A 14,283-nucleotide genomic window follows, 5' to 3' on the forward strand; every position below is an offset into this window, starting at 1 on the left:
AGATATCTGTTGTATTATATCCGGTAAAGGCACATTGAAGTGTTTTGCTTTTATTTTAAAGTGTCTTAACCAGCAACAACCATCCATCAGCCTGCTAATATTGTGCTGGTGCAAGCCACTGAAATGTTGACATTTTGATTTCAGATGGATGGAGGCTTGTCTGGAGGAACAGCTGCCTCCTACCACAGAGCTAGAGGACGGTTTGCGGAATGGCGTCTACCTTGGCAAACTGGCCAAGTTCTTTGCTCCTCAGTTGGTGTCGGAAAAGAAGATTTATGACAGGGATCAATCTCGCTATAAGGTACTAATTTACTGAAAGAAAAAGATTTACTTAATTCAGTGGTTCCACAAATGTGTTTAACACAGTGTTTTGCTATGATGCATACAGACACACAAATACTGTACAGATGTCATCATAGTATGTACCCATTCTCACATCCTCATTCTCACGAAAGAGGGAGAATGATGTTTCAGTTGCTAATTTATCTTGTTTTTATTACGCATAATTATGATAAACAGCTTTATAATACAGAATAAAATGGAGTTTAATGAAGTGTGTAGGAATGTGCTACTCTAATTGTTTGTTGTTTTGTGCACTTGTCTCAGCACTCAGGACTACACTTCAGACATACAGATAACACTGTGCAGTGGCTAAGAGCAATGGAGTCTGTGGGTTTGCCCAAGGTGAGGCACAAGTACACACTTACAAAAGACACACACACACACACTGAAACATGTGTCATATTGACTCTTTGAGTGTGACTTTTACTACACTTTCACTCAAAGGAGTGACTTTTACCTCAGTGGAGAATTTACAGAATTTTGCTCATTTTCAAGTAAGAACTCAATGCCCCCACATGTCCCATTCGAATTGCATGTTTTAAATAAAAAATACAGTTTGATGACTGGTAAGACATATTTATTGCTGTTAACTTATCAATTCATTCATTCTTAAAGGGTGTGGCAACTGTTGATTTTGGACCATGAGAATGTGAAGGTTTTTCAGTGTTGTTAGCTAAATGAATAAAGAGTATTAATGAATATGTTTGTTGACATTAATGAGTAACAGTTAACTTAATCTGTCAGTTGCACAGTGTTTGCAGTACCTGGCAGTAACTCTCACTCAAAGGCAGAAAAAACTGCAGCCAAGTATAAAGTGAAACCTGGTGCAGTGCACCATGCAAAGCCACAGAAACGATGGGCATCTTGCTTACATAATACTTAGTGCTGTTTTGTTGTCTATTATAGTTGTGTTGTAGAAAGTTAAAAGTAAACCTAGACATACAGTACTGTAGACCACTTTGCAAGGTCGAGAGGCAAAAGGTCCGGTTTCATTTATTTTGTTTTTTAAGTCTTACAAATATATTTAAATCTTAAAGGTACTCGTTTAACATTTTGATTCTGTTATAAATTTTGGTATGAAGCAGTTCTTGGGCACTGTTGACTAGCATTGTCATTTTTCCTTTTATCGTAGTCAATGGGGTCCAAGAATTGTTTGGTTACAAGCATTCATCCAAATAACTTTCGCTGTGTTCCAAACAAAGACATTTATACAGGTTTGGAACAACTAGAGAGTAAGTCATTCATGACAGAATTTTCATTTTTGGGTGAACTTTAATGCCGCTTGTCTATTTCAGATATTTTACCCTGAGACAACCGATGTATATGATCGAAAGAATATGCCCAAGGTGATCTACTGCATACATGCACTAAGGTACATCCCACAGCCTCTCTTTAGTGTCTTTGTCTGATTTTTATTTTTCACTAAATATTTTCCTGAACCTTTAACAATGAGGATGAGTTTTCTTTGCTTCAACGTGCAATAATAAAAATGGTGGTTAGATTATGGTTATGGCTTTATGATCTCTCGGGTATGCAAACAGGTTTGTAAAATATCAGCATGCATGGCTGCTGCTTCCTCTTAGTGGTTATTGTCATGACAATTTCACCACCTAGAAAAGTAGCCATTTTCTGAGGTAATGATTTGACTGGGGCCCCCCGTGGTGCATACCCATCAGTCCTGATGATCTTACATCATTTCCTGTCACTGTTTCCTGACAATTCCTGCCATTATGCTCCAAAGACAAGCCTCTTTTTACACCTCCTCTCTTTTACATTGTGAGCAATCATTGTCAGAACAGAATGCTCTGAAGTATGATATCAGAGGTGTGAACCTGCACACTGTTAAGATATTAGGCTGCCCACCCTTCCTGTAAATAACTGCCTTGATAAAGAAAGCTAATGGGAAACCACGCAGATAATCAAAAATATAAGCTGATCAATGATCTACTCTGTAGGGCACCTAGGCAGTACTCTCTATGATGCATTTGAATGTATGGATACTACAAATAAATGTAAAAAGGTTTCTATATGAATTTACAGTTTTCATAAGGAATGCTTAAACAGGTGAAACAGTTGTACCTTAGCAACCGTATAGCAATTCCCTGGCAACCACCCATAACACACTATCTAGAATAACTGCAGTGAATTTTGCATAGAGAAGTACCACTTACATTTTCTCCAGAAAATGTGGAAATCTAGTTTATAGTTTAGCTGAGACAGTATATATAAGTTATTTAAAACCGTTCAAGAAGCATTTAGGAGGCCAGGTCACTCACTGCTATCTTAATGTATGCAAATCTAAACATTTCGACGTATGCAGACAGCATGCACAGGAATGTGTCTAATGAATGACCACAGGAAAGCTTTTCGGTAAATGATTTATAGCGCTTTCCCGCTCTATGTCTCGCGTGTGGTGTACGTATGTGGGTTGCCTGGCTTCCTCCCGCTGCCTTGCACACTCTCTTCCTTCCTGACCCCAGTTAACCCCTTCAGTGAGACTAAACAACATTGGGACTGCAAAGACCCAAAATAAAGTACTTGACTAAGTAACATCCTCTTAAACAATATTTAGTAGTAATATTTTTTATAAATTCCTATTTTTCTGTTCATGTTAAATAAATAGTTTTTACATATTTATTACATTTTTACAATACATACTTAGTAAATGCATTCCCCATAGTCCTCAAATAGTATTCCATAAAACCACATGTATAATAATCATATACAAATTAGACTAAAGTTACAGTAAAATATTATTCATTGGAATGAAGAAATGTCACACTGAAGAACACTGCTTTATATTTTGTCTTCCCTTCATAGAAAGTTAACATACATGCACATTTCACATGTAAATGAAACATTTCGCCTTAACATTTCCTATTTGGGCTACATTTTTCTCTTTACATTTTTCTTGGTATGTAGCTATATCTGAAAGCAAATATTTGTCTGCATAGCACAGCTATCAGTTTACTTCTAAACTTTGTAATCTAGTCTCGCGTGACACATCGTCAGCGGTAGTGGTTTACACCTTTTACAGGAGTTAAACCACTTAACCTTTGGCCCCTCTGTAGCATAAAGGATAAATTCACACCTGACTGTGTCTGTCTCTCTATTGACTAAAGGGTTAAAGGTAAGAGGGCATGTAAACTTTATCTCTCAAACATAGTGCATGGCATTCTAAACTTCTCAATAATTCATTACTCCCCTGTTTGTCCTCAATCAGTGAATAGATAAAAGTTTAATGCGTTTTCCAGCACATGTAGCTCACTAGCTGTAGGCTATTTTTCTATTGCTGCCTAGAAATTAGGCTAGAACTGGCTCAACCTCATACTGCCATCTTGTGAGGGAGTCTTATAACTGCACCCCTTATGATGTTTTGCAGACAAAGAAAAGCACATCAATATCTCACTTTGCAAAAAAAAAAAAACAGTGGTCCAGATGCATTTCCGGTTTCATTGTTAAAATATTATACATATATTAAATTTGAAAGATGTTGGTTTAACATTTTGATTAGGTTATAAATCGACAAACCCATTAAAAACCAAGGCATTTGTTATGTCAGGTCGCTTGCGTCTTGTGTAGACAGGGTGTTAAACTTCATAGTGATCGGTTTTGTTTGCTTTTGAACAGTTGGACCACATTGGAATTTGTCACTACCCTTGATTTTCTTGAATAAGTCTATATGAAATGTTTGAGCAAACTATGTCTTTATTATGTGTCATCATGGATAAGGTATTTCTTCTGTTCTCTCACTGTTGTTTTATTATGATACAGTAATAATATAATCAGTTTATTGTTTTTCGTTTTTGTGCAGCTTATACCTCTATAAGTTGGGAATTGCCCCCCAGATCCAGGACTTGTTGGGGAAAGTCGATTTTACAGGTATGGAACAGAAATTATGAGAGTCATTCTAAGGAGTGGGTGCCATACGTATTTGTGACTGGTATTTTAACTTTTTTGTTTAAATTAATTTAAATTGAAACAAGTTACAAGGATCATAGCTACAGTAGACAATGTGTGACCACCTGGAGTCATGTTCTTTTAAGAAAATACACTGTCCCTTTTAGTGTTGTCACGGTACCAAAATTTCAGTAGTCGGTACCAATACCAGTAAAATTCCACGGTTCTCGGTACCAATTTCGGTACCAAAGCAAAACACCAGTACATGCTAATTGAAACACAATTTTATTAATAAAGCTCATTATTAATATAAATGTATAGAAAGCAATGCCATTTTGTATACATGAAGTATACAAGTTAATTGTTGCTGAAACGGTTGTGTGCTCACTGGGGTCTTTCATGCTGATGAACATCCTCCTCAGTCTGCTGCTGTATAAGACAAATAGAATAAACTTCAGTAAGTCAACTGACTGAACAAACATGCATATGCAATATTAAAACAAACCTCAGTTTTTATACTGCATTTACACAAGATTACTTACATTAAGGTAACTGTATATTAAAATAATAAATGCAACAAATATATTTTTCTTTAGTTTAAATGTGGCTTTTTAAACCTAATAGAGTTATCTATCCAAGACATACACATTGTTAGTCATACAGTTAGTATGCTAGTTTTCTAGCACATAGATTGCAGATAGGCCTATATAAAATAGGTACTGTAAACCCCATCCTGTCCTCCCATTTATTTTACCCCATTACAGTTATAAAAGCATTAAATGGTTAATAAGGACACTTGACTGGATTAGCATTGGCGCTAACAAATTAACACGAAAACAGGGACGTTTATTTTAACGTAACCTTTAATTTAACATATGATACAACATTCATAATGCAAACTGTCATGGCTCTGCTTCCTTAGTCATGTTTTTCTTGGTCCTGTAGCAGAGCCATGGCAAAGCTTTTGGTTATGTGTGGAGAGAAACATATTATTGTCCTTTTGACAATAATATACGTTCTCTCCAGTGTCTTGTCATTGGCCCCATTCCTCTCGTTTCCTCGTTATCTTTCCCTGAGTGTTTAATTACCCACACCTGCCCCGTGTCGTTATCCTTTGTCTGTCTTCCCTATATAATACCCTCATGTGTCATTGTCCTGTGTCGGTCATTGCGTGTGTATGTACTACGTCGTGTATGTGAATCGTGCCAGTCGTTGTTCCTGTGTTCCTGTTTCTATAACCCAGTCCTGTCTTAGTAAGTGTTAGTTTAGTTTCTGTCAAAGTGTTGTCTAGTTTATTGTTTAGGTAGTCTTGGTCTTGTTGCTCGTTTTATTATTTTGTTATCTTTTCGTTCAACCCCTCGCGGGTGTTTTTGTTTCTTTGTATTTATAATAAAGTCTTGTTTGTTAACCCCTTCACCGCCTGCCTGCGTTTGGGTTCTCTTCTGCCAATCCGTGACTGCAAACGCGAACAGAATTTGAAATTTACCGCTTGAACTTGTTAACTTAAATCCAGATGTTTCCTCCTTTCACAACAAAACTCTGTTCGTTTTCTTCGTGATATGACTTTAATCTGAAGTATTTCTGTGCGCATCTCTTGTGGATCGGAGCCGCGCTTATCCGCTCATCACGTCTTATTGCGTCTATAAAAAGTTTCCGACTGACAACCTGTCAGACAGAGCATCAGTACCCGGTTGACCCGGTACGTCGGTGGTACCGGGTCTTATGAAAATGAGGTACCGACAACTTTTTTATTTTTAGGTACCGACTTGGACCGGAAGTACCGGTACTTTTGACAACACTAGTCCCTTTTCAACCTTTAAAGTTCACGCATAAATGAAAATTCTGTTATCATTTACTCACCCTCAATCAATTTCTTCATTCTGCTGAACACAAAGGAAGACATTTAGAAGAATGTCAGTAACCAACCAGATCTCACCCCCCTTTTACTGCCATAGTAGGGAAAATAAATACCATGGGAGTCAATTTACCCCATAGTTCTGTTTAGCAGAACAAAAAAAATATATACAGGTTGGTCTGAGGGTGAGTAAATGATGACAGAATTATCCCTTTAAAGTCCCACAACTATATCCATACATTCATCCATAACCATGAGATAACAGGAGAGGGGCTTTAGTGAAAGATAATGCTTAGAAGAAACTTGGCTAATTGTGTTTGTGTTTGATTTATGGCCAAAGTGGAATCTAATGACAGGTAATTACTGCTTTAGCTTAGCTTGACGTGTAACTCTTCCTCTCATTCATTGTGTTATTGTTAATAGAATACCCGATCAAGAAAATAGTAGCTCATAATGATGTGGTCTGTAATGAACTAATGATGGAGGTGGAAACACAAGGGTTTTTTGGCAGCGCTGTTGTGGTTTGACAAATGTCTGTTGTAGAATGAGTTAAAGGGACAGGAAAGATAATCAGTTTGATGTTAATAATCATTGTCATTATTTTGATCTGAAGTCTTGGACAGGATCTAGTAATGCTAGGATCTCTAGTGCTAGTTAACAGGTTAGCACAAAAATGATGTAATGGATAATGTTCGCTTATGTCAATATGAATGCATTTTATTTTTATTATATTATAATACTATCATCCTGAAGGGTATATTTTAAAACAATGTCCATCTGATTGTGTTTGCCCACAACAGGGCTACCTATTAGACAGCTACCTAACAAATATGTAAACAAACGAGATATTGACGTAAAGGGAAATTTATTCTATTTAATGACATAAACATAATCAACAAGAGTTTCAGTGCAAAGTGATAGAGAATCATGTACTAGGTTATGTAACTTAAATGATAAAATATGGTCAGCTATTCTCTTTCCATTCTCTTTCCACAGAGGAAGAAATCAGTAACATGAGAAAAGAACTGGAGAAATATGGCATCCAAATACCCGCCTTCAGCAAGATTGGGGGCATCCTGGCCAATGAGCTTTCAGTAGATGAAGCAGCGTGTAAGTGACTACTCTGTATCATTTATATCAATGTAAACATTCATAGAATAAATATTTAAAAGTGTTTTTTTTCTTTCTGATCTGGATGTGTCTGCAGTACATGCTGCTATTTTTGCCATTAACGAGGCCATAGATAAAAGAAATGCAGAGAGCACGATGGTGGCTCTGCAGAACCCAAATGCCCTGCTGAGAAATACACAGAAGCCACTGGCTGAGGCCTACCAGGACACATTGAGCAAAGCCAAAAGGAGAAAAGACAATCAAGCCTCTGCACGGGTAATCTAGACGTAGAGTCTCGTTACATCATTACATTTTTTTATTCATTACAATTACTGTTTATAACTTGTGTATTAAAAATAGCTAAAAGTTAAATGCAAATTCTGATTGTTTGTGCTTCTGTTGAAAGACTCTTGTTCAGCAATGTCCAACATTTCCTTACCTACAAAGTCAGCAGGAATTTGATTAAAAAATAACAAAGCATCAGCCACGCTCCTTAAATGTTGATGTCATCTAACACTCCTCACACAATCTGCTGACCTCATTATCACCTGATGTTGACTCCATTAAATAGTTGTTTGCAGTGTATATGGTGGGATTTGATGGGTATGTGAATGGGAATTGCGGCGTGTCAGAACCATAATTAATGCAAATTTAAAAAATGTAAATTATACTTTGTGCACAATTTGATCAAAACTAAAAATTAACAGTTATGTGAGTCACAATTATCTTTTTATGTATTTAGCGTTCCTCTATTGCAACTGAAGAGAGGGATGTGTATGAAGAATTACTGACTCAGCAGGAGATCCAGAACAGTGTTGACCACGTCAACAGTAAGTGACACAATTACCTGTACTACATTTTATTATACCATGGTCTATTTGAATACTCATTCTGATTGGCTGGAAGGTGTGCGTTAAAACCGTTGAATGCACAGGTAGTTCCAGTCAGTTTGATCAATGTTTAAATTATTTACAAATAACTGTAAGTTTCACCTGTCTGAATAACAAAATAACACTGTAAACAGCTTTAACTTGGCAAATGACCATGGTATAAGCGGGATAATCCACAGCTAGTCGTGCATTAAAGGATTTTAATGCATGGCTAGCCGTGGATTATTCCTTGCCTATCTATACATATATTACTCATTTTACTGTAATACATAAAGATAATTAAGTAATTATATTACTGTTTATTATCTGGTTTACTAAATTACTGACAACTATTATACACTTACATTAGGTGGGGTATCACATTTATACCTAAATGGTAATAAATCTATAGTAAATAGAACCATGAACCCAAAATATACACTGTAGCTATAATTCTTCTTGAGTTCAATTCAATTTACAAAAAATAGTGTTTGTGTATCAAAAATCTTGCTTTTTTCTGTATGCTATCAACAGACCAAAAATGTTCATATTAATTCTTAAAATCTGCGTAATATTCAGTACTATGTCATACTAAACTGGAATTAAAAAAACGCAATAATAATTTTTATGTTTGTTAAACAAGGCTGATTTTCTCCTTCTAGCATCCGCAGCTATTCTACAAATAAACCAGGCTATTGATGCTCAGGATCAGAAAGGCCTTTTGGCCAGCCTTAGGTTACCTGCCCTCAGCCTTGTGGGAGTCCTGGACGACAACACATTCTGTTACCTGGAGCACTTCACATCGTACAGAGAACATAAAGTTAAGGTAGTGTAGCTGTCTGTACTACCCCACAGGATCATAGTTAAATGAATTATTATTTTGACTTTAATGAGCACATGTCTGTATATAGGATGTTGGTGCGAGTGCTCAGCTGGAGAAGGAGGAGATTCAGAGGGTCATCACTTCCTGTAACGAGTTTGTAGAGGCCGAGAAAAGAAGTATGTGGCACACCTGGATGTAATCTTTGCATTGATATCCCTTTTTTCTTACAGAAATATTTTAATATAATAATATACATTTTCATATAATAATTAGGGCTGTCAACATTAACGCGTTAACGCATGCGATTAATTTTTTCAAATTAACGCGTGAAAAATATTTAACGCAATTAACGCAGCATCCATTTGTTTTGACATTTTTTGTCTAGCGTTACATTATGTAATCACGCTCTTATTTGTGTACAGGCTTTTAAACCACTTAATTGCGATTTTAAACAGTTGCTTTGACGCGTTCAATGAAGATAGACAGCTTCTAAACTGTGGGACGCGGCAAAACGCAACGCGAGGTCCAGTCTGGTGTAAACAGTCATGGGCTGAAGGCTGCGTCGGTGAATCTCTGTCAGACAGCGCATCCGTGTTAAGTTCTCTTTCGTGCTTGAATGGATAAAACCATACACGATTATGTCAGAAAGCCCGTTTTTTCTAGTGTTTTCTTAAGCAAGACTTCAAAGTGTAAAATAAAATCTTAAATGAATGCAAAGAGTTGTGAAAATGGGAGTGCGGTGACAGTCAGATCTGCGTACTGAGACAGCTCTTAAAGGGGCCACGTTCTTAAACGTGCTGCTGTGACTCCTGTCACTAATGTTAATCAAAGAACAAAATAAAAGAAGAAATCAATGTGATTTTGTAGCTTTAATGAGAATTCTTCTGCATTTAATTTATAATTTAGCATTAAAGACTGTAAAGTGTTTGAGAACTTCCTTCAATTTCTGTATATTTCTCAATTATATTGTTGAATGGCAATAATTAATGTTAAAATAATCAATTTAATAGAGACATCAGTTACAGTACTAATATCAAAATGTTTTCTTTCATTCATAAAATGACGCTGTTAAAGAAATGTGTTGTTTCTACATCAATTTGAAGATTAAATGTGAAATTATTCAAATGTAAAAGTATATTTTAAAATATTATTGTTATGTGTGATTAATCGTGATTAATCACAGAAAATGTGTGATTAATCCGATTAATTTTTTTAATCGATTGACAGCACTAATAATAATATAATAATTTTCATGTCTCTGCTTTAATGACAGCATACGTTGTTTACATTTCATAATAACCTAGACGTTCTTTGTGTGTACATAATCTTCTTCATTAAATGTAATAATTTAATAATTTTAACGTTGTTGATTGCAACAGAGCAGGAAGCTGTTGCTGCGATCAATGCAGCAATTCGACGAGGCATTCCAGAAGAGACAGTGGAGCAGCTCCTGAACCCAGAGGCCCAGTTACCCATTGTTTACCACACTGCTGCTAACCTGTACCAGGCTGAACTCTTCAGCCTACAGATCGGCTCTCAGGTCAGCTGTTTTACTGTTTGCCTTTGTGTACACACATATTAATACACAGTGATTTAATTGCTGGAGGTCACAGAGTCAGTGTAGAGATCTATGCTATTTGTTAGTTTTATTGAACATGACAACATCCCTACCCATTAGGAGGTGCAGTGGTGTACTATGGAAATGTATAATTTTTCAAAAATTTCATTAAAGATGGTATTAAATATGTTGTATTGGTGTTGCGTATCATGCTTGGAGGGTAAACGGAAGCTTGGCTCTACTGACCCGATAGCAACTCCCAATGATGGTATGAACAGTGCAGCTAAGATTTAGTTAGATTTAGCATTTAGTTAGAGTAAAATAAAAAAAAAGCTTTTTTCACATGATTGTCAGTATTTAACAAAATGGGCAATACAGAACATATTCTGTATGGTGGGGTAAATAAAGAAATAACTTTTTTACATATGCATCAGAACAAGGCTGGTCTCACTCATGAGGAGTTGTGTGTGGCTGTGGAAATGCTGTCTGCCGTGTCTGTGTTAAATGAGGTTTTGGATACTAAAGACTCTGTGGCTGTGATCGAGCAGCTCAACGACTCTCCACTGGGCTTCAGTAACTTGGACCCTGATAACATGCAAAGGTACCAGTGATGCTGTACAATGATAAAAACTCGGGTGTAAGATTAATAAAGACACTCTGTGTCATGTGAGTCAATGTAAAATTATCTTCACTATGTGACTGTGCTGGTTTTGTTCTACTCAGATATGCCGACACACTGATAAACCTCAGAGCAGAGTCCATCGCTCAGGGACAAGAGTTTCTCATCTGGAATGATGTGCAGAAGTGCATCGATGCTGTCAATGTTCAGGTTCACGAGGAACATGAGAGTAAGCCACTCAAATGTTAAAAATTGTAAACTTGTCAAGACATTTATGGTGCCCAGCATGAATTTTGATAAACAATACGCCCAAAGCCTGTGCCGCATACTGTGTAAAGCCCTCTTAGAAGCACAATATATAAGATTTTTCAATTAAGATATCCCAAAACCACTAGCACAGTATTATACATTTTGTTCACTTGTGTACTTACATTATTGCAAGTGTTTGCAACAATGTTTGAACCCAGAGAAATGTGCAATTTTAACCAGTTCAATTCAATTTATTTATATAGCGCTTTTCACAATGTGCATTGTTCCAAAGCAGCTTTACAGGAGCAAATAAGAAAAACAGAAAAACACAGAAAGGTAAAACACAGCACAGTGCATGGTGTTTATAGACCAAGCAAGATCATTCTAAGAAATAATATCTAATAAATAAATAAATGCAGTCTCCCGGTGAGCAAGCCAACACTGATGAATAAATGGAGAAAAAAACCTTGGGAGAAACCAGGCTCAGCCGGGAGGGCCAGATCTCCTCTGATGTGTTATAGCTGCACTCAGTGACCCCGACCAAAAGCCACCGAGCAAACGTCCACGAAGAACAGGGAGAGCCCACCAGCCACGACCCAGGAAGCCCCTCTCGCCGAAACCGTGCAGGTCCAACCAGGTCCCATTCCGCAATCGACACCAGACAACAGAGGAACAACCAGGGGAAAATAGTAATGGCGTAATTTAACTTTATTCCTCCGTTGTCCGACATCGACCACAAAACAAGACCAAACCAGACCCACACAGCCCCAACAAATGAAACACCCCAAACCACAACCAACAAGCCTCCCCCCCTTCTCCCCACAAACAACCACCCAGCATAACTTCAAACTGCTGTCATGTGATGTAAATTTAGCATTAAATACCAATTATTGTAAATTTAGCATTAATGTGACAAGTAGTCCGTCTTTGCTCTTGGTTGGGGATGGAATTGTCTGAGCTGGGATGGTCAGATGGTCGCTTTTCTCTTGGGTGGTGATGGAATTGCCTGAGAATATGCTGGGATGGCACGGGATTTTCAGATGAAGCTGGCGTAATCTCTAGTTGGGGATGGGCATATGACGTTCATCTGGGCCTGGTGGAATCTCTCCCTACCTTGGGATGGGCATTCATTAACTATGCATTAAGTGAAAGCTTGGCTAAAAAGATGCGTCTTTAATCTAGATTTAAATTGGGAGAGTGTGTCTGACCCTCGAATAGTATCGGGAAGGCTATTCCAGAGTTTAGGTGCTACGTACGAGAAAGCTCTACCCCCTTTGGTGGATTTAGTTATTCTAGGTGTTATCAAAAGTCCGGAGTTTTGAGATCTTAAAGAGCGTGATGGGTTGTAATGTGATAGAAGCTCTGTTATGTAGGTAGGGGCTAAACCGTTTAAGGCTTTATAAGTATCAATACGATACTTAATGGGTAACCAGTGAAAGGATGATAAAACTGGGGTTATGTGATCGTATTTTCTTGACCTGGTTAGAACTCTGGCAGCTGCATTCTGAACTAACTGTAGTTCCCTTTCTGTCGGTCTCTCGACGTTGTGTCGAGCCGACAGATGGGGTTCGCTCTTGAGAACCTATCGCTGCCGACTATTTTAGAAAAGGCCAATGAAATTGGCTAATGAAATTTGCATGCCGGACTCCGCCCCCGGATATCCGGGTATAAAAGGGAGACGGCGTGCTGCATTCATTCACCTTTTGTTCTTCGGAGCCTTCACACATGATCAACTTCGAGACTTCAAACTCTACGCCGAATTACTGCTGGAATCGTACGACGTAATGCAGCGGACTGTCCCTTCCTGCGGCGACTTCCCCTGGGCATCTTGGCAGTGCCAGAAGTGTTCGAGTTTTTTCTCTAAAAGAGCAAATACCTCCAGTGTGGCATGTCCCGCTGTTCTCGTGGGTGCAACACACTCATCGAGGAGGGGGACGGACACGATGTCTGCTTCCAGCACGCTGGGGCAGACGTCGTGGATACGTCCTGCCCGCACTGCGGGCGGTTGACGATTCATACGTTGCGTTCACGGCTAGCTGTGTTCCCACAGGACTCAGCCACCACCTCGTCTGCTCCCCGTTCCGTGACGGCAGGACTACGGCAAGCAGCGAGGGTGATATGAGGATTACTGTGAGAGTTAATCCACCAGCCACTGGCTCACGGACCATTCGCACCCCGTCTCGCTCGTCAGACCGTTCCCCAGGAGACGTCCCACCGTATTGTTCCTCAACCACGTATTCGGACACAGTGCGTGATGATGATGAGATGCCCCTTGCAGCATGGGGGGGGAAAAAAAAAAACAAACAAAAACAAAAAATACAAAGAAAAACCAACCAAAGGGGGGTCGAGCCCAGGAAGAAGCGGACGTCAAAATGTCAGCCATGCTTTCCCGGGCCGCCGTAAGCGTTGGGTTGCAGTGCCCGCACTGCCTCTCCCGGCGCTCGCGGCTGGATACACGGTGCCTCGGGTTTGAGCGTGGCTCCAAGCAGGAACTCCGCGCCACCACCAACCTCACACTACGGGCGACTTGTGGTCCATGAGAGACACCTAACGCCGAGAAGGTCCGCTTTCTCGACGCACCCATCTCGCAAGGGGGGGCTGTTTGGTGATACTGTCGAGCAGCAATTCTCGACAGTAAGGCATATCAAGCATATCCTCCCCTGCCGCGACTCGGCTGTCTAGTGCCGTGCACCATCTGCTTCCCAGCAGCCCTGGTCCTCTTCGACGCCCTCCGGCTCCGGCGTCTCCCACTCAGGCGGCCCCCCCGGAAGAGACGTCGAAGAGGAGACTATCACCCCATCAGCAGCCGCGGCGAAAGCGAAGCGGCCCTGACGGTAAGACCCCATAGAGATCGAGTTTACCATCGGGCCCGACCCAGCCACTCCATCGTCGTGCCGACCCGCGGTGGACGGCAACTCAACGTTGCGTCACGGCGAGGCGCAACGTTGACTATAATCA

At 39.2% G+C, this 14,283-nt stretch overlaps 1 protein-coding gene across 1 annotated transcript in view; it reads left to right on the forward strand.

The window, feature by feature from the left end:
* Nucleotides 1-14,283, forward strand: part of iqgap2 (IQ motif containing GTPase activating protein 2) — a 62,407-nt gene that overhangs the window by 13,941 nt on the left and 34,183 nt on the right. The window contains exons 3-14 of the mRNA XM_057328956.1: nucleotides 145-301; nucleotides 607-684; nucleotides 1,638-1,714; nucleotides 4,157-4,224; nucleotides 7,094-7,207; nucleotides 7,305-7,483; nucleotides 7,950-8,037; nucleotides 8,739-8,902; nucleotides 8,988-9,075; nucleotides 10,279-10,439; nucleotides 10,892-11,058; nucleotides 11,181-11,305. Of these exons, the coding sequence (XP_057184939.1) occupies nucleotides 145-301; nucleotides 607-684; nucleotides 1,638-1,714; nucleotides 4,157-4,224; nucleotides 7,094-7,207; nucleotides 7,305-7,483; nucleotides 7,950-8,037; nucleotides 8,739-8,902; nucleotides 8,988-9,075; nucleotides 10,279-10,439; nucleotides 10,892-11,058; nucleotides 11,181-11,305 (1,466 nt within the window). The remainder of the gene's footprint in view (nucleotides 1-144; nucleotides 302-606; nucleotides 685-1,637; nucleotides 1,715-4,156; nucleotides 4,225-7,093; nucleotides 7,208-7,304; nucleotides 7,484-7,949; nucleotides 8,038-8,738; nucleotides 8,903-8,987; nucleotides 9,076-10,278; nucleotides 10,440-10,891; nucleotides 11,059-11,180; nucleotides 11,306-14,283) is intronic.

Source organism: Triplophysa rosa, linkage group LG2 (genome assembly GCF_024868665.1).
Source record: "Triplophysa rosa linkage group LG2, Trosa_1v2, whole genome shotgun sequence".
Lineage (NCBI taxonomy): Eukaryota > Metazoa > Chordata > Actinopteri > Cypriniformes > Nemacheilidae > Triplophysa > Triplophysa rosa.